The 27,987-nt window shown below is 36.3% G+C and overlaps 2 protein-coding genes across 7 annotated transcripts in view; both read left to right on the forward strand.

The window, feature by feature from the left end:
- Nucleotides 1-7,173, forward strand: part of LOC115765115 — a 42,518-nt gene extending 35,345 nt beyond the window's left edge. Inside the window, exon 2 of the mRNA XM_030708509.1 lies at nt 6,843-7,173. Coding sequence (XP_030564369.1) covers nt 6,843-7,138 — 296 coding nt within the window. The 3' untranslated portion in view covers nt 7,139-7,173. The remainder of the gene's footprint in view (nt 1-6,842) is intronic.
- LOC115765114 (b(0,+)-type amino acid transporter 1) overlaps nt 1-27,987 on the forward strand; it is a 94,095-nt gene that overhangs the window by 35,848 nt on the left and 30,260 nt on the right. The window contains exons 1-3 of one of the 6 annotated variants that reach the window (XM_030708503.1): nt 16,962-17,184; nt 18,026-18,188; nt 22,022-22,068. In XM_030708503.1, coding sequence (XP_030564363.1) covers nt 17,112-17,184; nt 18,026-18,188; nt 22,022-22,068 — 283 coding nt within the window. In that variant the 5' untranslated portion in view covers nt 16,962-17,111. Of the gene's footprint in view, nt 1-16,961; nt 17,185-17,851; nt 17,893-18,025; nt 18,189-20,583; nt 20,677-22,021; nt 22,069-27,987 lie in introns of those variants that run through there. The other 5 variants (XM_030708506.1, XM_030708504.1, XM_030708505.1 and 2 more) reach the window with 5 other exon arrangements.

Genomic DNA, 27,987 nt, shown 5'->3' on the forward strand with positions numbered 1-27,987 from the left:
ATAGCTTGCTAGGGCCAGAATAGTACTTAAGTTTTAACTAAATTGTTGATATGTCAAAAAAAAAAAACAAGAAATCCTTTAAAGGCACCAGTCTATGACCATAAGAACCATTACAGATGCTTCTCAGTATTTGAGCAAATATGATATACACAAAAACCTAAACATGCCCTTTGTTAGAAGAGAAATAAGTAGATGTGCTGTGAGCTATATAAATAGATAACACAATCACAAAATTAGCTTTGCATTGGATATCTTAGACTGCGATAAGGACGCACGACGCTTAAAAAGCTTACACGTGCTGTATCTTTCACATATCGTCATTAATTAATCTGAATAAACAAAATATAATGTGATATATTTTTTTTGAACTCATTGGAGGAGCTCAAACAATCTTGTTAAGTTATATTATTTTCTAATCAATTTGTTTATTGTCCTAAGACAGATTACAAATAAACACCGAGTACAAAAAAATTTAATTTAATAAATAAATTTATTAAAAGAATTTAATTTGGTCCAGCTGTAAGAAACCAAAGTATGAGAAAGTAATAAGTAAAGTGCAAAAAGTTCTGCAGACAATTATAATAACTCGACATTAAAAAGTAACAAAACAAAACACCGTATTAACAGTATAGTAAGATAAAACTCCTCCAATCCCAAGGGACTCTCCAGTGGCAACAAAAATTAGCCACTGATTTTCAAATAATAAAGATAAGGCATTAGATAGCTTCGTACGAGGACTAACAAGTGAACTTTATCGTTTGCTCCGCATGAACGGGCCAGTGGCCCTAACTACAGCACTACATTTATATTTAATACTAAAAACAACACATACCACATGAATATCGCTATAAATAAAGCTCAACAAGTTAATTTTACAAATACAAACATAAGACGCTCGGTAAAACCTCGTAATTTACAATTTACCAATAATTTAGTTTAATATTAACCAGCCATGCTTCCTCAAAGAAATCTTAAGATACAGCAACAAATCAACATCCCTCGATAGAATAATATGAATTATGGTTAGCAATCAATTACTAATACACCTTGGCCATATCCCCCATGATCCAAACGCAAAGACTTTTTCTTTATTCCTTGACAAAATCCCAACTACTAAGGTCAGTCACAAGCAAAACAAGCTTTTCTCTATTTCTCCCAACAGCACCCAAGCCGCTGCCGAGATCAGACCAGACATAGATCTCAGTATCCGCACTAGAATGGTTAGTTACTTGAGTTACTTGAGCATTAATAATAATATGTAGATTAAGCTTGATCAATAAGCAATAGAGGCCTTAAAAAAATCAAATATACTTTGGAAGAATTACACCTGATTAAATTATCTTCCCCCTTCGCTATACAATGTATTTTTTTCAAAAAGAGCAGACAATATTTTTCCTTTTAATAATAAGTACATTTATCGTTCCAGTGTGCTACACTACATACGAGGGCGGTGTATATTACATTAGTTACGACCGTCATGTTGTATAAACTATCTGATGGCTCTACTGTCAATACCCTAGGTCTTTCTAAAGAATCTACGACATGTGGTGGCCAATGTCAAGTGCTCCTATGTCAACCTTGTAACGTTTTAAAACCGGACCAATATCGCCCTCTGGGGATTTATATTAAGACCTATTCAAGTGCCCACTGCACTCGGTAATGGTGTTTTCCAGATCCAGATCACTTGCATTCTCGTTAGCATCCATATGCAATTTGATAGTTCTTCGAAAATGCATCTATTAATAAGGACCACAGGAAATAAGACATAACTTCCTCTGTTGGCAATGTTTGACCACCCTAATGCGGACTATGGTTATGTCTAGCGTGGATATATCTATGTATTTGCGTAGCATTAAGACATGATATAACAAAACAGTCGCAATTAGTGTTTTTCGAAGGAGTAAATTGTCCAAAGACCTACCAGACCTTTTCGGGATCAAAGATTAAGCCCGATAAACTTATGCCAGATCTCTTCGAGGGTACAAGGACCTCTTTACGTCTGATCTCATGAAAAGTGCTCCCGAAGCAAATGCTCAATAATTTCCTTTCAGTTCTTTGCTTAAGATCCATTTGATACTATAATAGAAGACCTTCTCTTATAAATTAAACATTGGCTAATATTAACCTACTAAAAATATTTAAAGAGTGTATAATAAATTAATTCATATTTATGTAACACGTAATCAGAAGAATGTTTAACCATTAAGTATATATATTATTTCGCAGCATCAATAACCGAGTCGGCTTAGCCATATTCGTCCGCACGTATGTTATGAAAGCGCCGATATCAGAACGTATAAAATCTGTATTATATCTTAGATATCTATCTATTTGAATAACCTTTTATTCCCTTAAATTCCAAATATTCGTCTGACTTATTGGTAAGGTATACCTTACCTTGCCTTATAGAGGATGGCAAGCAGTTCGTTCGGTTGATGAAACGAGTTCAAACTTAAGAGGGAACAATTTATTTTCTTATTATACCCTGAACACATTAAAAATGGGTATAAGGGTATATTGTATTTGTGCAAAATCCAAATGTATGTAACAGGCAGAAGGAAGCATCTCCGACCCCATAAAGTATAAATATTCTTGAACAGCATCAATAGCCGAGTCAATCTAGCCATGTCCGTCTGTCTGTCCGTCCGTCCGTCCGTATGTATGTATGAACGCAAGGATCTCAGAACCTATAAGAGCTAGAGACTTGAAATTGTAGATGTAGGTGCTCCTAGTGCCTGCGCAGATCGAGTTTGTTTCCGATAATCGATAACTTACTTCGTTTCCAAGCAGTCGATAAAAATCGATATCGACATTCTGTTTGTTGAGCGAATTGGGTAAATAATAAGAGCTAGAGTCACCAAACATGATATGTTGCTTGTAGAATATTATATAAATGTCAAGTATCTCTCATTTTATACTTATCGCCACCTCCCCGCTACCACCACGCTATAAATCAAGTTAATAACCCAACTTTTATTGCCAACCAATTTAAGCCATAATTTAAATGCGTGACCTTTTCAGAATACACAAATATTCTATGGTACAATAAGATATACTGTAGAAAATTTCATAAAGATCGGTTAAGAAAAAACCAAAGTTATATGCATCTGCGCAATTGAATGGGGCAGCAGCTTTAAGAATTTCTGTATACATGTACACACACACATTCATGCGCGTCTGCTTCGCATTCTAATCGCATGGTAATTGCATCTTTTTTTTGTAATGTTATTTAAGTTCCTTTTTTTTATCATAAGTACTTAATTGTTGGTGTGGCTGCTGAGAAGAGGCATAGCAAGTGGTGCGGTCTGTCGCGAGTTCATATTATTATTATTTTTTTTTTTTTTGCTGGTGTGGCTGTTGAGTAGAGTCGACAGTAAGTAATGCGGCCAGTTGCAAATTCGAGCCCTGCCAAGGGAACTTTTTTTTTAAATTTATTTGGTGTTGGAATAAGAGGGTTTAGGGTATCCCCTAGTCGGGAGCTCCCGACTAGAACCTCTTACTTGTTTTTTTTGCTGATGTGGCTGTTGAGTAGAGTTGACAGCAAGTAATACGTTCAGTTGCGAGTTCGAACCCTGCCAAGGGAATTTTTTTTAAAATTTATTTGATGTTGGAATAAGAGGGTTCCGGGTATTCCCTAGTCGGAAGCTCCCGACTAGAACCTCTTACTTGTTTAGTTTTGGTCAATGGCAGGGAATGAGCTGTTTCTATATAGTTTTTAGATAGTGTGTGACGAGAAGCATGAATGTGTTGACGAACATTATTAGGTCTAGATTTTCAACTTAAATCAACTACTCAATGCGTATTTGGGCGAAACATTAACTGATATAATCAATTTCTTAATTATACCCCGAGGCCATTAAAAATGGATTAAAACGGTTCAATCATTGATTGTTTGTCCCGGTGTTTGACTTTAGCACTCTTGATTATTTTTCTATATTTCCTCTCATTTTCATATTAGCGATAAAATCGATATTGAGACATGGTTTTAGAAGATTAATAGCACTAACCATACAATGCATTGTTTTTCGGATTTTGCATGATATTTGATATCGTAATCGCTATCTCCGTCAACTGTTGCATTTTTTGTTACCGCTTATGCTCGATTTAATTGAAATCAATTGATTTTTATTTAGCTCGTCAACGCTGATATCCCACGGTTTCCCTCTAATTGATGATGAAAGCGCTAATGATTGAACGTAATAATTACAAAGTGATAAATTCGTTTACTTGCGCAGCGTTGATGGCAGCGCAATTTACGGGCTCGCAAGACCAAGATAAAATTAAAATTGATAGCTAAGAGTGAAAGATACTCGAGCTGAAAAATAAAAAATTAATTCGTCGTCAATTTGCTTTAAAATAAATAACAACGGACACACTTACTGACTTACATATTCTCCTTGGCAATCGCTAGTGCGAATGTTTTAGGACATTTAAAACATGTAAAAAAATATTTAAAATCGTCAGAAATCTTAAAAATGTAGTTATAGTTTGCTTAAAAATGTTACAAGTTGTGTATTGTAGGCCTCATACGAGAAGAAGATATTGATTCGCTGGTTCAGTGTTACCAACCAAGATAGGTTATAAATAGAATGTCTGAGCTTAAAAATAATATAGTTGGAGTACTAGGACCGCGGAGAGCGATCCAAAAAAGAAGGTAAACTGATCGATCTGTTTGCTTTTAAATTTAACCACCTTGGAATTCAAACAATTGAAACAAATAAAAGTATTATTTTTGGGAGTTCACGCCAAGGAGATAACCTCGACCAAGCGCTGATCTGAGCAATACATACACCTAATCACGCATATACTACACAATCAGCAATGGCTGCGCTTTTTATTTCCGCGCATTATAACAAATACCTTTATAAATTGCCGAAATAGTCATTTGATCTCTCTTTGATAAATATATGTATATACCAAAGCATACTCATACGCGTCGCGAGCTGCGCAACTTATGCCGCTACAGAACTGCTTTTTCTATTAGCCCCTTACTTTGGGAAACGCATTTTAATAAAACTTCGGAGCCTATACTTTGGTTTAGGGTAGTGTGGTAGGCGAGTGCAACATGCCTCACTTAGACCAGCATTGGCCCATTGTAATGTCACAGTAGACGGGCCCTATCTCAGAATCCAAACAATGATAGGATAAGCATTCAGCTATACCCAAAGATGAAGTGTAAAATGTGTTTGGGTCGTTGCTTAGAAAGATCTGACAGATCCCAAAACAATTGCGTCTAATCTAGTTTTGCATAGCGCTTGGCAGGTGCAAAGGATATTTGACACTGTCTCTTCCTCTTCGTGCCAACTACCAGCCGACCAACAAGTGTATATCGATTTTAATCGATCGCTTGGAAACGGAGTAAGTTGTCGATTATCGAAAACAAACTCGATCTGCGCTGAAGATGGGGTCGAAGATGCGTCCTTCTGCCTGTTACATACATTATGCACAAAAACATAATACCATTTTTATACCCTGAACCCATTAAAAATGGGAAGCAGCTCCGACCCCATAAAGTATATATATTCGTGATCAGCATAAATAGCCAAGTCGTTTTAGCCATGTCCGTCTGTCTGTCCGTCCGTCCATCCGTCCGTATGTATGAACGCAAGGATCTCTGAACCTATAAGAGCTAGAGACTTGAAATTTTAGATGTAGATGCTCCTAGTTCCCGCGCAGATCGAGTTTGTTTCCAATAATCGATAACTTACTCCGTTTCCAAGCAATCGATAAAAATCAATATCGATATCCTGTTTTTTGGTCAATTTTGGTAAATAATAAGAGCCAGAGTCACCAAACTTGACATATAGCTTCTAAAATAGAACATATATATGCATTTGATGTTGGAAGAAGAGGGTTCAGGGTATCCCCTAGTCGGGAGCTCCCGAATAGAACCTCTTACTTGTTCCTTATTTTCAATGGGCTTAGGGTATAAAAAAATCACTAAGGACTTACTCTGTGAAGAGACACCAAACACCTAACTTTGATGCAACAGCAATACTACTTCTAGAACAACACTACAGCAGAAGAATTTCATTAGAAACGCTACACATAATAAACACACTAAGCAACAAACGAAAAAAGACACAGAAAATTATGCTCACATATATAGACACTTATTGAATAGCCAAATAGATTAAAGCCTCATCAAAAAGCGCAGACGTGTAAAAATTTTTTTTTGTGAATGTTTATTGAATTTTTAAATTCAATTTATGTTAATGTTAATTAATTTTTGGATCTTGGTGCTAGTGCCCTGAAGACGACCGAAATATAACGGAAAACAAAAAGTAGTGAATTTCCAAAAGGTGCGAAACATACATCAAATTATTTTTTTAAAGATCTGTGCATGAAGCTTACTTTTGATAATTTGTTATCCAAGAATGGGTGGATTTCGCGAGTTAGCAGTTAGCAAGAGTTACCATATTGAACATTAGCTTCTCGAAGAGAACACACAGATTAAGAATAACCATTTACCATACAACAAATAGATGGAACAGGTAGAACAAAAAATTGTAACCATTAATTTTCTGTGGATAAGGTCGCGCATCGAGTTTGTTTTTGATCGGGTCCGAAACTCACTCACTTGCTCAGCGAGCAAGAGAGTCATATACCAATCACACACTGTACTAGTGATCGCAGGGATGATCCCACTAAGCGAACTGGTCCCCGAAGCGTTAGTTTTCTATAGCTACAGCAAACTCGGTTCGCACAGCAGCAAGGAGGCAGAGCGATGGCAAGCACGATGGGATCGCTCACCTAAAGAACGCTGGACGCACAGGCTTATCCCAAACTTGGAAACCTGAATAAATCGCAAGTATGGTGATACTTATTTCTATTAAACGCAGGTCCTACCTGGCCACGGATGCTTCAGAAGCTTCTGAAGCGTTTCGGTCACGACGACACAGACGAGTGTTCTTGGTGCGGCCGAGGAATCGTAGAGGACGCCGCCCACATCATCTTCGAGAATGGACGTTTCTTAGCGAACAGAGAGGAACTAGAAGAAAGCATGGGCAGACCTATCACGGTGGACAACCTGGTCACGAGCATGCTGGAGACCGCACGCAACAAGCACCTATGCAGCAGCAGCAATGGAGAACTCAGGAGAGTTGAGCGCAGAAATCGGAGAACGGAGGAAGATTAGGTAGCAAGAATGCCTGGGAAGCAATCAATTATACTTATATTACTATATTTTGTTTAATTTAATTGTAAAAACAAAAATTTAAATAAAAGCCTATCACACGCATCTGTATGTTTGTGTGTAGAGCTGGAAATTCAGAAATCCCAAAAAACTTTAAATCTGTGCAAATTTTCAAATGATAGGCAGGCAACCAATTGAAACAAGCGCATTAATGCTCGTATTCATATACTAACTTGCGTAAGGGTGCGTGCATGGCCAGTTAAAAACAAGTAAGAGGTTCTAGTCGGGAGCTCCCGACTAGGGGATACCCTGAACCCTCTTATTCCAACACCAAATAAATTAATAAAAAAAAGTTCCTTTGGCAGTGCTCGAATTTGCAACTGACCGCATTACTTACTGTCGACTCTACTCAACAGCCACACCAGCAACAAAAAAAAAAATAATAATAATACTTTCCCCGGTAGGACTCGAACTCGCGACAGACCGCACCACTTGCTATGCCTCTACTCAGCAGCCACACCAACAATTAAGTACTTATGATAAAAAAGGAACTAAAATAACATTACAAAAAAAAGATGCAATTACCATGCTATTAGAATGCGAAGCAGACGCGCATGAATGTGTGTGTGTACATGTATACAGAAATTGTTAAAGCTGCTGCCCCATTAAATTGCGCAGTTGCATATAACTTTGGTTTTTCTTAACCGATCTTTATGAAATTTTCTACAGTATATCTTATTGTACCATAGAATATTTGTGTATTCTGAAAAAATCAATTGCATTTAAATTGTGGTTTAAATTGGTTGGCAATAAAAGTTGGGTTATTAACTTGATTTATAGCTCTGAGGTGGTAGCGGGGAGGTGGCGATAGGTATGAAATGAAAGATACTTGACATTTATATAATATTCTACAAGCAACATATCATGTTTGGTGGCTCTAGCTCTTATTATTTACCCAATTTGCTAAAAAAAAAACAGGATGTCGATATCGATTTTTATAGATTGTTTGGAAGCGGAGTAAGTTATCGATTATCGGAAACAAACTCAATCTGCGCGGGAACTAGGAGCATCTACATCTAATCTAATCTAATTTCAAGTCTCTAGCTCTTATAGGTTCTGAGATCCTTTGACTCATACATACGGACGGACGGACGGACGGACGGACAGACAGACGGACAGACGGACATGGCTAGATCGACTCGGCTATTGATGCTGATCAAGAATATATATACTTTATGGGGTCGGAGATGCTTCCTTCTGCCTGTTACATACATTTGGATTTTGCACAAATACAATATACCCTTATACCCATTTTTAATGGGTTCAGGGTATAAAAAGTTGTTAACGTGTTAACATGCCAACGCTTAGGTACGCTTAGATACAAATACTATGCAAAATACAATATTTTCGCATCGCTGTTCAAGTCCTTTCATTATTTCACATTGCTCCTTCCTTTAAAAGAGAATACCTGCGATCGAAATTTGAGAAAAATCCACATGCGAGAGAAAGCCAAAGCAGTTTCCTATAGTGGGACCGAAATAAAAATTAGGGATGTCATTTTATCACACAGAGCATATAGCTCTCTCGCTCTCTGAATAAGAGAGCGAGTTTTGAACTCAAACAAAAACGTAGTCAATGCGGGACTTAATCTGCACAAAATTAATAGCTACTTTTCTTGTCGAGCTGTTCCATCTATATGTTGTTTGGTTAGTAATATAATATAATATAAATGGATAGAATTGCAATTGTAGTGTATTTAATTCAGTTTTCGAGTATAAATCTATAAGTTTATATGGCGGTAAGGTATGAAACGAAGGCAAGTAGTTCCTTCCTTTCAAATGAGGCGAAGGCAATTGGGTTCTTTGGTTGAGGGGGCCACGAGTTGCAGCAGTTGACAATTTTTATATCCTGAACCCATTTGAAATGGGTAACACTCAGAATGCTAATGCTCATGCTTCAGTGCAAATGTATGTAACAGGAAGAAGGTAGCATCTTCGACCAAAGTATGTTATATATAATCTTGTTTAGCATCAACAGTCGAGTCGATATAGCCATGTCCGCCTGACTCCCGTCCGTCTATGTGTCTGTCCGTGTGGATGAATGCGTTGATCTTACAACCTTGAAAAGCGCTAGAGACTTAAAAGCTTTACATGTTCCCGCACAGTACGAGGCATTTTTATATCATCGATAACTTGCGCAGTTTACCAGCAACAGATTTTAGGTTAGAGAGCTTTAGTCACCAAATATGGCAAGTATCTTTTCGTATAATACACATAGATTAAGTATAGTTCGTTTTTCGGATTCCGCCTCCCTATCACGCAAAATCGAATAAACAAGTGTAAATCACATTAAAGTGTTAAGCCGCAATCTTAAGGCTAGCGGAACGTGCAAGAATTTCTGTTTACATGTACATCCACAGAATAATATGCGTGTCTTTTATACATATTATTGCAGCGGGTTTTATAATTTTGGAATGTAATGCATAACTCATCAACAGCATTAGCAGCTGAGATGACAAGTCCGTATTTTGGGCTATCTGTTTCTATGCAAACAACAATCATGCATGAAAACCAATAAAATGTATTGTGGCTCTTAATCTGTAGCAATGGGAAACAAACGGTTTTTGAAATGCAACCGACTTTTGAGAATAATTGAATTACACAAATTGAAAGAGCACTGAGAGTAAGCCAAAGCAGTTTCCAGTAGTGCAAGGGAATAAAAAAAGCAGCGATGCCGTTCTATCGGATAAATCATATGTATTTCTTTCTCTTTTGCTGTCGAAGCGCGCGAGCGCGTCTAGAACCCGAACAAAAACGAAGGCGACTTTGGACCAGCCGCACAGAAAACAAGGGGCTCCATCGCCGTCCACTGACTGTCCAGTCTATATGTTGTTTGGTTAGTGGCTGTACGCAATGGGCGCTAACAAAAATCCTTAAGCTGTAAAGGAACAGAATGTTGCAACCGACTTAAATGCATATATTTCTCTTGGCTTGGAAAACATATGTACATATATAGTACATTTAGATTTTTAGCAAAATGTGTGAGTTGAGACACATTATGTTTGTGACATTGGACAAAAATTGTTATATATGTATCAAGATTAGTGGTCTTTGGTTACAGCACTGATCAATAGTTAAAATACCCTATTTTGAGAAAATATAGTTTGCTGGTCAAAATGAAAATTTTAATTTTTTGCTGGGCTGCTTGCAAGTTGAAAACAAGGGGAGAAGAAGAAGACAAGTGTGTGTTTCTTTATAAATATATGTGTATGTATAGAAGGCAGCTTGCATGTTCGGCAGCGCGGCTTTTATAAAATTTGTATCATTATAAAATTGAAGTTTTGAAACACGCATTCATTACAATTGTTGTGAGCGAGAGAGCATTTTATTGCTATGCGTGGAGCTTATGACTTTAAAACATGTAAAGAGAGAAATAGAGTGTCTATATTAAAAGTTGATGTTGATTTGCTCGATTTGTAGTAACATGGTGTAGCTCGTAAAAACGAAGAATGTATTACAGATATGTATGTACATATGGTGTGCATTATATAAAATCATATTTATGCCAGCACGTCGACCCCATAAATTTCGCGCGATTCCCGATGCAATGTGCTGCATACCAAATTCAGCCCAACCAACTGAGAAGCGCAGTCGTGTAATGAACACAAACTAAGACTATAGGCTAAGGCTATCTACATGCTAAATAGTTTAGAATAGATGGTTTATATGAGGAAGAGAAAACTCCTTGCAGAATACAATTTAATACTTGTAATCATCACAGAGGACACGGAACGGAGCATGTAAGAGAGTTGTAAGTCAGTTGAACAAAATTTAAGTGACACAGGTGTATAATTAAATGTTATTCTAGTAGGGGCAGCGAAGTTTAATTGGCTAGTCAACCCAGCTGTGTCGATTACACCCGTAATTAACTTCTGAGTAAATATTACACCAAACAGAGTTTTACGATTAATTAAAGAAAAAGATTAATCATCAAAAGTATATTGGAGTATTTCGCATTTGGAACAGTTTAGATTTAACAGGTAAAGTTGACATCAAGACTGAGAGGCCTCAATGTCAACTTGTAAAAGATTACAAGATGCCATATCTTTATATGGTGTGCAAGCACATTTTTACATATTCAGCGAACATTAGCACTCGAGAGTAAGATAGTATAGAGGAAAGGTCACTGATTAATAGAGTAAAGAGTAGTGGGCCAAGGTGACTACCTTAGTGGACAGCAGAAATCACCTAAATACATTTACAAACGCATCTCACACTGAAATATTTTGACCTCCAGTTCAAAAGATTGACTAGGAAGCCGAGAAGGCATAATTTTTGAAGTAGTTAGAATTGATAAACTGAGTCTAAAGCTTTAATATCATTCTAGATGACGTCAGACTGCATTTTTTTTTTTAAACAGTAATTACTACTGAAGTAAACTTAAGAAGGTTAGTAGTTGTATATCGACGCTACACGAACCCATGTTGTGATGGTGAAATAATAGATGTTATGATTCTCTCAGAAGCTTAAGGGATAGCGGATAATTAAAGTAACTGTTTTATAGTTTTCGATATGAGATTTTCTCGTTTTCTATTTTTATACCCTGAACCCATTAAAAATGGATATAAGGGTATATTGTATTTGTGCAAAATCCAAATGTATGTAACAGGCAGAAGGAAGCATCTACGACACCATAAAGTATATATTCTTGATCAGCATCAATAGCCGAGTCGTTTTAGCCATGTCCGTCTGTCTGTCCGTCCATCCGTCCGTCCGTATGTATGAAAGCAAGGATCTCAGAACCTATAATAGCTAGAGACTTAAAATTTAAGATGTAGGTGCTCATAATGCCTGCGCAGATCGAGTTTGATTCCGATAATCGATAACTTACTCCGTTTCCAAGCAATCGATAAAAATCGATATCGATATCCTGTTTTTTGGGCAATTTTTGCAAATAATAAGAGCTAGATTCACTAAACTTGACATATAGCTTCTAAAATAGAATATATATATGCATTTGATGTTGGAAAAAGAGGGTTCAGGGTATCCCCTAGTCGAGAGCTCCCGACTAGAGCCTCTTACTTGTTTAATATCATCCCTTGAGAACCAGATCACGGACACGATCAGCTAATTTCGATTCCTTGATATGTCCACAATCTGATAGATCAATGACCAAATCCAAAGTTGTATGAAAGGGGTCCTAAGAAAGTGAAGCGGTTCAATTCAGTGCACAAAACTGTCGAATGAATCCAACACGAAGATCAAATCAAAGGATCTGTCTCTTGAGTTACGCACCCGATTAACCTGCAGTCTTATGTAGACCATCAATCAAATTAAATCCATTGGCGATGAACAATCAACCTCTTGGAGATTAAAATCATCAAAAACGCATAAGAGGTTTTATAGATTTAATAGCGTTAAGATGGTTTTAGTAAATAGACATCTTAGATAATGGGGGAACATAGGAACATGAATTAAATACACAGAAAGTACCAAATGCCACTTTTACACCCAAAAAACTGATCTTCGAGGTGGGAAGTTCCGGCGAAAGAGTAGGCTCAACGGCTATAAGTACTCCTCCGTTTTGATACTCAAGCACGAGAGAAGTTAGTCAGTCGAACATGAAATTTTTCACCGATACTTGGAGCTTGATTTTTGCCTATATAAAGGATTAACATCATCCGAAGAAAATGAAGAACAAGCCTGGAAATAAAAATATATTCTTTCGGTGGAACGTCCACTAAAGGCTTAGGCAACACCGATGCGATAGTGGGAATACTATCAGCTGTGGTCTCTACAGCCGGTAGTCCGGACGACGAGAGTTCTAGCGTTCGCTATAAATATAATTTTTGCTATTGCTTTGTAAGAACTTCTACGACAGCGGATGACTCGGAAAAAACGAATTTTTTTCACGTACCGATGTCACACAGAACTTAACTAGTGTCCACAGCAGGCCTCACAGATACCGGAGTAGCAAAAGAGATGATCAGCTGTGTGATCGGGGTCGGAGGTGGAAGTGTATTTGGCAAAGGCAAGTCACGAGGAGTGAACTATTTGAAACAGACAGTTTTATGGTCCATTATTTTGGGTTACTACTGTAACCCAATATAATATATGCAGAAGCATACACTCGCGATAAAACAAAAAAAAATTACGAGAAAGGCAAACATATTTAGTAAATATTTATTTTAAATTAGAATATTATAATCGCCGATGCTTTGATAAAAATCAAAAAACAAAACAAAGCGTACAAAAAACACATATATTTCTTGTCTCCACCAACTGCGGAGTAAATCAGAAATTGGTTTATTAACAATAGCGTTGTTTATAGTCGAAATATATGCAAAACGATATACTTCTAAAAACGCGTTTGAACGCCCTGTATACAAAATATGCATTTGATGAATCTAGTAAAGGTGTCGATAGGTGTCCCGCTCAATTTAATTTTGTTGATATCCCGATGGCCGACTCTCAACGGGAATTAATGTTCGTCCCTACTTGTGTGGAATCACTTAGTAGTAGAATGCTGTTGCTCAACAATGAATTATCCAGTTTTTACCTACGATGAATCGAAGTTTATTGATAAGTAGCTCGAGTGTTGACTAAAGCTATTTCAACAGAACTAAAACTTAAACCACCAGCGAGCTGAGGCTACAAAGAAGCATAAGCTACAAAACTACAGCCGGCAAGCCGCCTCAGCATAAGCGATAACGCTGCTCTTGCAAGGGATCAGGTTAGCGCCGCTGACTGTGCAATGGATACTCGTTAACTTATTATACCCTAAACCCATTAAAAATGGGTATAAGGGTATATTGTATTTGTGCAAAATCCAAATGTATGTAACAGGCAGAAGGAAGCATCTCCGACCCCATAAAGTATATATATTCTTGTTCAGGGTTCAGGGTATAGAACCTCTTACTTGTATGCCTTAAAAGCTGTGTTTTTATACCCAAAACCCATTGAAAATGGTAAAAAAAGGTATGAGGTTTTGCGCAAATATATGTAATCTTGATGAGCAGGTCCGCCTGTCAGGAACTACATACCAATTAAAACCACAAATTTAATGATATTGTGTTCTTTATAATATACAAGTATATTAAATACCACAATTAAATCTATTGCTGAAAATTTCACCAAGATCGGTTTAAATACACAGAAGTCATTAAGGAAAACATGTAGTTATATTGGATGGTCACACGGCTGCAAGCGCAACAAGTAAGAGGTTCTAGTCGGGAGCTCCCGACTAAGGGATGCCCTGAACCCTCTTCTTCCAACATTCAATGCATATATATATTCTTTTATAGAAGCTATATCTCATGTTTGGTGACTCTAGCTCTTATTATTTACCCAATTCGCTCAACAAACATGATATCGATATCGATTTTTATCGATTGCTTGGAAACGGAGTAAGTTATCGATTATCGGAAACAAACTCGATCTGCGCGGGAACTAGGAGCATCTACATCTCTAGCTCTTATACGTTCTGAGATCCTTGCGTTCATACATACGGACGGACGGACGGATGGGCAGACAGACGGACATGGCTAGATCGACTCGGCTATTGGTGATGATCAAGAATATATATACTTTATGGGGTCGGAGATGCTTCCTTCTGCCTGTTACATACATTTGGATTTTGCACAAATACAATATACCCTTATACCCATTTTTAATGGGTTCAGGGTATAAAAATGTCTGTACATTGTACATATGTTCTTTTGAATACGCGTCTTGTTTTAATTCTATTTATTGAAAGTTAAACAAAGTATATTTGTTGCGACAAAATTAAATTCTTGGTATGACAAGTAGTTCCATCTGATGAAGGTAGCAACAAGTTTGTCACCGGCTAAAAGGGAAGTTTCTTCTTTTTTTTCATTCATTTGTTTTTAGCGCATATCTACAAAAAATATAGGGTTTTACAAAACGCGGTGACGAAAAATCGAACTACTTATGTAATAGTCTTATCGATATAAATAATTTAAAGCAACGTCTCAACGATTTTTGGAATAACTTTTCTAGAAGAAACTCGTGAACCTCAATCAATATTAATTTGTTTATTTGCAAATCGCGCAGATTATTTTGCATACATCCCCGCTACCACATTCTACATTTAAACGCCAAATTTACACCCTGATAATGTTAAAAGGATCCAGCAATTAACAAAGTTATCAATGAACGAATATTCCGTAGCATTATGGAGGGGCAAGAAGCAGACTGTTTTTTAGCTGTCCGTCATAAGGCGTTCGTGTGTGTGTGTGTGTTTGTTTTACATGGAATCTCACAGTCATGCTCGCTCGACTATATCAGTCTTTCTAGAATCCACACACACTTTAATTTTTTAAATTATTCCATTTTACCTTTTATAATAGGCTTTATTTTAAATAAAAGAACCCTTATTTACTTACGTTTGATCGTATGAATACATGCTAATACTTATATACTTGTAAGGCAATTAATTATAAGTTCATGTGTTATTTGAACAATTGTATATATGTATACACATATATATGTATATATATATATATATATATATATATATATATATATATATATATATATATATATACAGATATAGACTTTAACGCCAAATTAATTTATTCCTGATTTAAAAACAGATCGACGCCAATGTATAGTTTTTAATTGTTCAACTATACATACATTCATTCGTGTTATTACTAACGGTAGAATAACTGACAAAATGTTGTTTAATATATATACAACCATATACATATACATACATGCATATGTATGTGCTTGCAAAGTGTAAAAATGTGTGACGTAGCAAAAAATATTGATTAGCTTTGTTTCCATTTAGTATGTAATAGACAGCAAAACATGACCTAATAGAAAGAAGTAGCCAAAGTGGGTTTCTCTATTAATAAACTTACAATTGACTCAGATGGGAGAGAAATGCGCAATGCACGAGAACAGGCAACCAAATCATTTCTTTGTGTACTATAAGAGAGAAAGAAGAGTGACTGTCGGCTCACTACTAAGAGATACCCTAGAGACAGAGAAACCAACAGACAGGCAACTTTGTTGAATTGATACAGCCAAATCAATATATAGTTTTATATATAAATATATCATTATATAAATATATGTAATCAGTTTTATTGATATTAAATTATTTAAATATGAAAAGGAAAGAGAATAAAGGAATTCGCAGTTTTCACACAGCGCAATAGAAACCATGCTTGGTCCTTGCTTTATAGCTTGGGTTGCAGTTTTGATTGTGCATTGAACAAGGGCAATTTAGTAACTTAGGCCGTATACTACGTGGACTCGTATAATAACATATGTCTGTGTGTACACACAATAGACAAAAAGTCGGACTACGAAATTTTAAATTCCTATATACATACTCCTAACACTGCTAAAAATAGCGATGGAATACAGACATAGAAAATATTCGAAATTATATTTTCATGTTTGCTGTATAGCCACATGTCTGCAAAAAAGTTCTCTATAGTGGCGAGCAGCGCTATACAAATTTATAACTTACTGAGAAGGCGGGCTAATCCAAAAAAAAATACAAAAAATCATAATAGTTTTCTAAATTAAACTGAGTATTTAATAAATGAAGTAACGAGAACTATTACTTCAGCACCTTGTAAATAGTGCAAGCAAAACTACAAATGTATGCTAATACTTATACCCGAAGCAGACCCGAGAGCGCTTAGCGACAGTTCAGAGAGCTTGACCGTTCATACGGGAGAAAGCAGATCTCAGCAATTCGACATTCGACGCTTCGTCTTCGGCTCCCTTCACAAAACACATCGTTAGCTTATCAACGGTATTTGAAGAGACCTCAGCAAATTGTTCTAACAGTTGCCATTGATTAATAGACCAGTCAGCACGTGCTTTTGCCGCCTCAACAGCATTCAAATTCTGCTTCCCTCTTGTTCGCTACATTCTTTACTGGGAGCTGAAATTCGTGACGATATCAATTTGGCTTTTTTTCATCCGTCCATGCCATGCGCGATAAAATATCACAACTATTTTGCTTGCAAAAAAACACATGCAAGAATAATTCAGCAGATAACAGAGGTGGGTTGACATGTATTAGTGTGTGCTGTTTTATTTTATAATATCGACCAATGCGTCAGGCATTCGTTGTAGTGTTTATATTTTTTAATAAAAAAAAAACACATACCATGCAGAGTATAAGTTTATCTTTTAAACTGTTAAAAAATAATAATTGATATATATATAATTAATGTATATTTCACTATCATTGTTTTCATATACCCATGCAGTGGATAATATAATTCGTTTAAAAAACCGTATCACTTAAAAGGAGACACTTAATGTATATATCTTTGTATTACTGATCAGTGTCAACTGATGAATCGAGATAGTTGTGCCCTGCTGTCCTTCTGTCCGTATACAAGTCTCTCAGTTTTAAAGTTACATACATTTAATACACTTTACATAGGTATCTCGAAAATAATTTTTTCGTATAACATTTTGTTTTTAAAGATATCTTTACTAAACACTGTATTAGTTTAAAAATTCTCAGTATATAAAAGCTAATTCTTATCAACATTGGACCACTCTTATCTTAAAATTGCCACAAAAACAATTAAGTAATTTTATGAATAACTCTTTTATTCAAAAATATATCTAAACCAAACTTGATATTTACGTGAACTACTTTGATAATTTTATCAGTTTTATTTAGAGAACCTTTCTATTTTATAGATATCTTGACTTCACATAACCAACATACAAGTTTCGCTATTTTCTTGCGAATCCGTAAGCATTATGTCTACAACGGAATTTATGCTTTGGCCAAAGATAGCCGTTCATTCTTGTTAAATCATTTGTTTCTTACTAATCGGTAATTTTTTTTGTGTATTTATCGGACAAACCTAATGTAACCATTTAGGACATAATGTGCCAACCAAAGCAACGAGCAACGGGACAATGTGTGCCAATGGGACTGAGGGGCCCGAAGCGACAGAGACCGACTCATCAGGGACCGGGCGGATGCGGAAGCCGCTGGAGAGGCATGGCTCAACGCAGAACGACACTGTTCACCTCGAGAGAAGGTAAAAATCAGTTTGGAAAAGCAACCTAATAGTTTCATACTATATTACCTTTGAGGCAGGCTACACCCGGAACTTAATTTATATTTACCATGAACTGAACCGTACACTAGGCCAAACGACAATTGTCTATTATAATTTTGTCGTTAAATGTGTAACGCATAAAAGGAGACATCTCCGACTCCATAAAGTATATATATTCTTGATCAGTATCAACAGCCGCGATATAGCCTGTCCGTCTGTCTGTTTCTATGCGAACTAGTAACTAGTCTATTAGTTTTAAAGCTATCTTAATGCAACTTTGGAAACCCTCTTTCTGTTGCACGCAGCACATATGTCAAAAACAGCTGGATCGGACCACTATATCATATAGCTGTCATTGGAACGATCGGTCGAAAATTAAGTTGTTGTATGGAAAACTTTTTTGTCATTCAAGATATTTTGATTAAACACGGCATTTAAAGATTTCGCTATGCTCCTTTCATTTTTGCAAAATCTTAATTACATCGGACTTCTATATCAAATAACTGCCATATGAACGGTCGGTCGAAAACTAGGTTTTTCATTAAAAACCTTTTTGTTTATCAAGACATCTTGACCAAACTCGGCATTAACAAAGACCTATGGGCATTATGAGAAGGTTGGGTCTGCAAGGGTATTATCGGCGTGCCGAAGATAGCCTTTAAGTCTCGTTTATTTTGTAAACATTGTTTTGCCCAAAGCAATATTTTTATTTGAACCGCAACCGAAAATATTGTTGCAAATATTTTTTCTTTTGTTATTGCGCTAACAATAATTATACCCTGATCCCATTAAAAATGGGTATAAGGGTATATTGTATTTGTGCAAAATCGAAATGTATGTAACTCTCCGACCCCATAAAGTATATATAGTCTTGATCAGCATCAATAGTCGAGTCGATATAGCCATGTCCGTCTGTCTGTCTGTCTGTCCGTATGTTTGAATTTTTCGACTGAAAAATGGGAGAATATGACTAGTTTATTTATTAGAAAGAAAACTATTGCTTAGCTCGCTACTTTGTGATTGGTTGTAGTTATAATTATTTAAATTATTAGATGGACTTACATTACCATTATTAGAGTTCTTGGTTAGTAAAGACGCAAAAGCTAGATAAGCAGCTTCATGCTTTCTTGAACATAATGTTGTATGATAATTTTCATTAATGTTTTTCTTATGAACCAATTGTATTTCCCTGATTTTGAGGGCATCTTGTCCCAAAAGAACTGGTAAAGGTAGCAAAAAAGTGTGTATGTCTTTTTGACAAACTCTACACAACACTTAAAGTTTCCCAATATTGGGACTGGTCGTCCTCCTAATCCATGGTCTTTTTTCTCATCTTAACAGATTGCGCTGCGCTGACTCCTTGATGCTTATTGACTCCTCATCCACTTTTTCTTTAGCTATATATGTACGTCCTCCCTCCGACTTAGGACAGATATTAACGATTTTCTTATCTTATCGTAGGCTATTATCTATTCTCGCAAGTCGTTCAATGAGCTGCGAAATAGCATGGATGCCGTTCTGTCTATCCTGTGATCCATCCACTATGAATTTCAGCACATCACTCGTGGCCATGTCTGCTTGCGCTGCTTTTCTACATATCACAACATTGCAACGCACTTTCATTCTTAGCGATTTTGCGAGCCCCCAACCTCTATCCAACATCCCACGCCGTCAAATTCTGCTTAAAAACGATATGGTGTATTGGCGTTTCTGCTAGTGCAGTTACTTCGTTCTCAGTTTTCAAAACACTTAATTTTACATCCGCTACACGCTTACGAGACAAATATTGTTCTCGCATTTGTCTCCTCTTGTTGTAAGATGTTGGTACTGAGTGCTTGATTAGTAATTTCAAAAGCGTTTTCACGAATTTGATAAATATGAAATCACAAGATTCGTCAATTCTACGATTTTCGTCTGGCACCATGACTTTTGCTACAAGCACACTATCGTCGTCTCTTTCTCTCTGCTACTCACCATGCTTATTAAAAAAATGCACTAGCACTACTGTGCTAGCTAGCTAACATCATTTAAACTTGGTGCCACAATTCCTGGAGTTTGATCGTTTTCCACATTTCTAGTGTGTAATAATTTGGATGTCACTCCGGTCGAGTTGTTCATACTGGAGTCACTTTCCACAATCCCTTTTAGAGCTGCATATATGTATGTAGTTGTTCATATGCATGCTAGTGTCTTGATTAAACCGCACGTTCTGGCTGGCAAAATAGCAATTAATTCGCTTTTTGATTCGCAAACTATGTCTAAAACAAGAAAGTTGGTTTTTTATTATAAACAATCTTTCAAAGAGTGATCGGTTGCTTATTTAAACATCGATACATTCCTTCGGTTTGTATCGATATATCAATTACAGTTGACCACTAACCAAACAACATATAGATAGGACATGCAGTACAACCAGAGTGGACACACAAAAATCGTTGAAATCTGGTCTAAAATCGCGAGCAAGAGAGTAAGATATATATATGGTGTATCTTTATTCGCTTACAGTACAGGAAACTGCTTTTGCTCTCAATGCGCTCTACGTTTAGGGATCGCTTAAGTGTGTTTGTGTGTATGTGACCGCACAAGAAAAAATGCGCCGCAATTCAATTTTTCTCAAAAGTCGGTTGCATTTCTTCTCTTTTGAAGGGACGCGTAATTTAAAATAATTAAAGGGTTTACCTCGTGAATCTGAAATTCTTACATTTTAGCTCGTTATAATTGGTATAGGTACGCAAGCGTTGGCATTCACGCATAGTTGCATATTTTGTATATGAATAGATGCATTTATGCGATTGTGTGCCTGTTGGTTGCCGGCCTGCCTGTCACTTGCTAATTTGACAAGATTTGAATTTATTGTGATTTCTGAAAATCGAGCTCTAAACGCGCACACACACACACACGCAAATGTATATGAGTGGGCAGATCATGGGCGCAAAAGAAAATTTCAATATTGGCTCGCGTCTGACTTCTTTTTTATGAATTCAGGCCTGGATTGAGTAAATTAAATGAAAAAGCTAAGTAAGATAAGTCAATAAAATTATGAATAAATGTGTATGTATATAACCATACCTTTTTATACCCTGAGCCCATTGAAAATGGGTAAAAATGGTATAATGTATTTGTGCAAATGTATGTAACTGGCAGAACGTAGCACCTCCGACCCCATAAAGTATATATATTCTAGATCAGCATCAACAACTGAGTCGTACTATCCATGTCCGTCTGTCTGCCCGTCTGTCCGTTTGTCCGTATGTATGAGCGCAAGGATCTCAGAACCTATAAGAGCTAGACACTTGAAATTTAGCTGTAGGTCCTCCTAGTCAATGCGCAGAACGGGTTTGTTTCCGATCAGGGTATCCCCTTGTCGGGAGCTACCGACTAGAACCTCTTACTTCTTTGTATATGACATTTGAAGACTTTGAAGATTTACATTTACATGCATACAAATCTCCGCTGGTCATAAAATCATTTAAGTGATCAGGCGCTCGACCTATATATGCAGGTGCATGTGCTTGCCAAACGTTTACTCTTTCGGTCTAGCGGGCTTCTGCAGGCAATAATGGGTCAACATTTAATAATCAATTCAAACTCTAAATCATAAAGAAGAGCGCGTCAAGATTCTTGGGAGGTAGGTCATATCTAAAATGTTAAGCACAAAACTTGCTACTGGTAAGGCCGGGACTAGTATATATATATATTAAATAATAAAAATACAACAGAAATACATTACTCGTCAAAAAATTCATGAGTATATAGTATAAATACATGTTTTAATCAAAATTAAAATTGAATAATTTTTATTTGCTTTGTAGGCTGGGCCTCTTCAGTGGGGTGGCTTTAATTGTTGGAACTATGATAGGTAAGTAAATCTTGGAATATTTCGAAATTCTTGTCGTTATACTTTCAAAAGTGGTGAAGACTTTTTTAATATACATTGCATGTGTAATATGTGGTAACAGTTGCGAAAATTTCTTAAATAATAGGGCAATATATTTTCCCATTATGAACCGAACAAGTAACAAGTAGGTAAAAACTAATCGCATTACTTGCTGCCGACACAGCTACACCATCCAAAAAGAAAAAAAAAACAGTTTCCTCGGTAGGGTTCGAACCCGCAACAGATTTCTTTACTTGCCGCCGCCTCTACCCAACAGCCACACCAATTATTAATTCTTAATGAGAAAAAAACGAATTAAAATAGCAGCACAGAAAACAATATAATCCCAATTGCAATGCTGTTGATAGAATTTAAAGCAGACGCGCAGTAATGTGTGTGTACATGTATACAGAAATTCTTGGAATTTGCGCTAGCAGCCGTAAGCACGAGGCCAGCCAAAACACGTTTTCTTTGTGTTTCTTAACCGATCGTGACGAAACTTTCAGTATAACTTTTTAAGCTATAGAATATATGTATATTTGTAAAAAGGGTAGTTCAAATGTATTTGATTTATTGTTACGTAGTGGCTTTTAACCGTTTTTTATGGGTTCAGGGTATAAAAAAAAGTTCCCTTCGCAGGGTTCGAACTCGCAACCAACCGCACTACTTGCGCCGACTCTACTCAACATTTATGACATGTAGCTTCTAGAATGATATAAAAATATCAAATATTTTTCATTATAAAACTATCGCCACCTCCCTACTGCTACCACAAAGCTATAAATCAAGTAATATAAATTAATTTGTATTGCCCACCAACTTAAGCCACAATTTTAATGCAATTGACTTTTTTAGAATATGCAAATATTCAATAGTACAATAAGATCTACTATTGAAAGAAAACGTGTGGTTATATATATATATTGTATACATATACACGCGCGTCATTTTTGAATTCTATTAACAGCATTGCAATTGCGATTGTATGGTTTTGTGTGCTGTGTGTATGTAAATCGATGGCATGTAGCGTGGACTGTTGCGAGCCGAGCGCTATCGAGGGAAATTTTGTGCATAAATTACTTTGTATTACTGTTAAATCAAGCGATCTTGTAGCGCGAGCTTCATATGCTGCTGGTAGAAGACGGCTTAGGGTATCCCCTAGTAGGGAGCTCCCGATTGGAGTATCTTACTTGTATTGCTTGTATATGGCTCGTGGATGCGAGGCTCGTCGATTTGTTTTAAAGTTTTTTTTTTCTTGTTGAATCTGATTCGTACTTCTTGTTATATTTTAATTGGATTTCGTTTTTATATGTAGTTGGGCACCAGTCGTCGCCTGATTATTGGCCAATGTAAGTCGATTAATATAAGTAAATTGATTAATAGCTGTAGGCTTTACTTGCAAAATAATAATGTGATGGTTATTTTAATAAGTTAACTTTATTTATTATATTCGGGATACCCTGGAAATTTTTATTCCAACACCAAATGCAGCTTGCACTCCGCGCTCGTTTGCTTAAGAATTTGAATAAAATATTTTTTAGCTTAACCAGAGCCGAACTCGCAACTCTACTTAACCTTGCCACCGCCTCATGCCTTACCATCATACCAAGACTTCAGTTTCCATAAAAAATCTGTAGTTAATTAGTTGCTAATACACAGATCAATGTACACGACCAATAACAATCTTGAAGCTAAGCCACGCGGCTTTTAATAATAAATACTGCTTGGAACTGCTCATAAGAACAATTTTGCTTAAAATGTTGAATTAGCTTAGGGTAAAAAAAATTAATTGAATAAATTTTTTTAAAAATGATATGGTGGCGAAGTATAACTCTAGTATTTCCCTACAAAATAAAAGTAAGTTACACTATGTACCTCGCCAAGACACCAAGGCAGAACGCGTAAGATAACAGAGCAGAATGATCGTTTTATGCTACTGCAAATTCAAAATAATCCGTTAGAAACTACCTAAAACTGTTGCCACGGAGCTTTCTAGCTACCCAACATTAATCGACGAATAATACCCAACATAGTCGAAAATTAAAAATTCCAAAATCTTGTCAAATTTGCATTGTACAGGCAGGCAGGCAGGCAACCAACAGTCACACAAATGAATAAATGCTTCTATTCATATACAAAAAATGCAAGTATGCGTGAATAGCAAGTTTAAAATATTTAAAATGCACACATGCTTGGGTACCGATGACGAGCTAATATGCAAGAATATCGCATCGACGTGGCAAACCCTTTCATTATTTTATATTACGCGCCCCTCCAAAAGGGAAGAAATGCTGCCGACTTTTGAGAAAAATTGAATTTCTGCGCATTTTTGCTGGTGCGATCACATACACACACACATATTTAAGAGAGATCGACTCGGCTATAATCAAGAATATATATACTTTATGGGTTCAGATATGCTTCCTTCTGCCTGTTACATACATTTGGATTTTGCACAAATACAACATACCCTTATACCCATTTTTAATGGGTTCAAGGTATAAATAGCACACATAGATTGATTTCACTTATGTTTTTGAACAGTGTATGCTCGAGAAAAGTTCTTGTCTCAGCCAATGGCGTGCAAGCACCTTTGGTTGTATACGTGAATTATACGTGCATAAGAACTTTAAAGTATGTATGCATGTGTTGTTATTCACTGCTCTAGCTTTAGCTGGCAAGAAATTCATTTTGTTAGTTTTCTAGCGCAGATCATGACCTATCCCAAATTTGTGTCGATATATGAATGCATTTTGTGTACTGAGGTTGGCTCCGTACAAAATATGTATTTCTAAGTCGATGCAAATATTTACATAATTTATTTAAATTAAATTCATATTATTTTTATTCTCCAATTAAGGAATAAAAGATCGATAAAAGAGTGTATTACTTAAAAATAATAATTATTTAATTAATAATTTCAAATATAAAAAAATTACATACATATATCAATTACAGTTGACCACTAACCAAACAACATATAGATAGGACATGCAGTACAACCAGAGTGGACACACAAAAATCGTTGAAATCTGGTCCAAAATCGTGAGCAAGGGAGTAAGATATATATATGATGTATCTTTATTCGCTTACACTACAGGAAACATCTTTGGCTTACTCTCTTCTTTGATAGAACGACATCGCTGGTTTTTTTCTCGCTCCCACTTACCCTCAGTGCTCTCAATGCTCTCTCTTTACGTTTAGGGATCGTTTAAATGTGTTTGTGTGTATGCGACCGCGCAAGCAAAAGTGCGCAGAAATTAAATTTTTCTCAAAAGTCGGCGGCATTTCCTTTCTTTTGGAGGGACGCGTAATATGAAATAATTAAAGGATTTGCCACGTGGATGCGAAATTCTTGCATTTTAGCCCGATATACAGTATGTCAAGAAATTGTTTTCACACTAGAAAAAAAAATTATTTTTCGACTTTCTTAGCAAAAATAAATACTTTCAAATATTGCAAATATTTTTTTTTTAATTTATTATAGTTGCTTATAGTATTTACTAAAAGAATTCATAAAAATAATAATAGAAAGTAGAATGATATGTGAGAAATAATTCAAAAACCAAAAATAGTTGGCTTTGTCGCTGTCAAACAATTGTTTACACAAAAATGTTCTGCATTCCTCTGTGCGCTTATGCAGTGAATAGCGGTAAATTTACAGTAACTTTGGCCTTGCACATGCTCTGTTCTACGAATTTGGCTTGTTATGAACTGAAAATTTTCGTTTGTTGCGCGTCAGAAATTATTTAGACACTCTTAAAAATGCCAGGCAAGAGATTATCTTTTGAGGTGGTCCAGTTAGTGTATTTTAATCACCAATTGGGTAAAAGTGCGCTGGAATTATCAGAAATGTTTTCTGTAACCCGCAAGACCATTTATAATATTATAAATCGCGCTGAAAACGAGGGAAGATTGGAGCTAAAGAAAGGAGCCGGTCGGAAGCAAAAAATAAATAAACGAGCGGAGCGCGCATTGGTAAAAAAACTGGACCAAAATCCGATGATTTCGACGAGAACTCTTGCAAGAGATCTTAAGGAAGAGTTGGATCTAGGGGTATCCCACGAAACAGTACGTCAGGTCATACTACGACACGAGTACAAATCAAGAGCTGCTCGCAAGAAACCAATGCTCTCTGATGTAAATGTTGGAAAACGCTTGTCCTTTGCCACAATGTACCACAACCAACCTGCCGAATATTGGGATGACGTCATCTTCTGCGATGAGACGAAAATGATGCTATATTATAATGATGGGCCAACAAGGGTGTGGCGTAAGCCCTTAACATCTTTAGAAAACCGAAACATCATTCCGACAGTCAAATTTGGAAAACTGTCCATAATGATTTGGGGGTGCATCTCAAGCCAAGGAGTCGGAGATTTGGCTTTTATTGAAAACACGATGGACGCAAAACAATATTTAAGCATTTTGAAGAACCAGTTGACAAGCAGCGCGAATAAATTTGGGTTTATAAACAATAATATGCCGAATTTTAAATTTTATCAGGATAACGACCCAAAGCATAAGGCGCATATGATACGCTTGTGGCTACTTTATAACTGCGGTAAAGTCTTCGATACACCTGCACAAAGTCCTGATCTTAATCCCATCGAAAATGTCTGGGCTTTGTTAAAGAAAAGAGTGGCTAAAAGGCATCCAAAGAACCGAACTGCACTTAAAACTGCTATACTAGAAGAGTGGCAGCAGTTGCCGAGCCATTATGATTTTAAAAAGCTTATTCATTCAATGAAAAAGCGCCTAAACGAAGTCATTAATACCAATGGTGGCCATACAAAATATTAAATATAAGAAAAATATGTAATTTCAGTGCCTTAAATTAATTTAATTATTACTTTTGCCAAATGTGTAAACAATTGTTTGACAGCGGCAAAGCCAACTATTTTTGGTTTTTGAATTATTTCTCACATATCATTCTACTTTCTATTATTATTTTTATGAATTCTTTTAGTAAATACTATAAGCAACTATAATAAATTAAAAAAAAAATATTTGCAATATTTGAAAGTATTTATTTTTGCTAAGAAAGTCGAAAAATAATTTTTTTTTCTAGTGTGAAAACAATTTCTTGACATACTGTAGTTGGTAAGGGTACCTAAGCGTTGGCTTGTGTTCATTTAATTGTTTTTTTTTTAGCAAGGGACAGGCAGGCAGGCAACCAACAGACACACAAACGCAAAATTTCGTCTATTCATATTCAAAAAATGCTAGTATGTGTTAATAGCGAGTCCAAAATATTTTAAATGCACACATGCCATTGCTTAGGTACCCTTACTAACGATAACGAGCTAAAATGCAAGAATTTCGTAACGACGTGGCAAACCCTTTAATTGTTTTATGTTACTCGTGCCTTCAAAAGGGAAGAAAGCAACCGACTTTTGAGAAACATCAAATTTGTGGGCATTTTTGCTTGTGCGGACATATACATACACAGACACAATTTGAGAACTGAGAGTAAGCCAAAACAGTTTCCTGTAGTGTGAGGGAATAAAAAAGAGCAGCGATGCCGTTCTATCGCACAAGTCATATGTATTTCTTACTCTCTTGCTGTCTGAGCGTACGAGCGTGTCTCGAACCCGAACAAAAACGACTTTGGATCAGCCGCATAAAATACGCGAGGCCCCAACGACTTCCACTGGTTGCCCAGTCTATATGTGGTTTGATTAGTGGTACTACCAAAAACATTCATACACAAAACACACACACTCTGCATTTTGTGCAGCTTACACTACGGCTGCAATGCCTCTTCCCTCACACTATCTTTAATGCTATTGGTGTGCTTTCTTTATATTTATTTCCAATTTGAAAAATATATTTGTGGCTAGTACTTTATACGTTTTGCATATAATTGCATTTTCAGAAACTACATAAATACAACCATAT

Source organism: Drosophila novamexicana, unplaced genomic scaffold (genome assembly GCF_003285875.2).
Source record: "Drosophila novamexicana strain 15010-1031.04,08,12 unplaced genomic scaffold, DnovRS2.1 tig00000932-arrow-arrow-pilon, whole genome shotgun sequence".
NCBI classification, from domain to species: Eukaryota; Metazoa; Arthropoda; class Insecta; order Diptera; family Drosophilidae; genus Drosophila; species Drosophila novamexicana.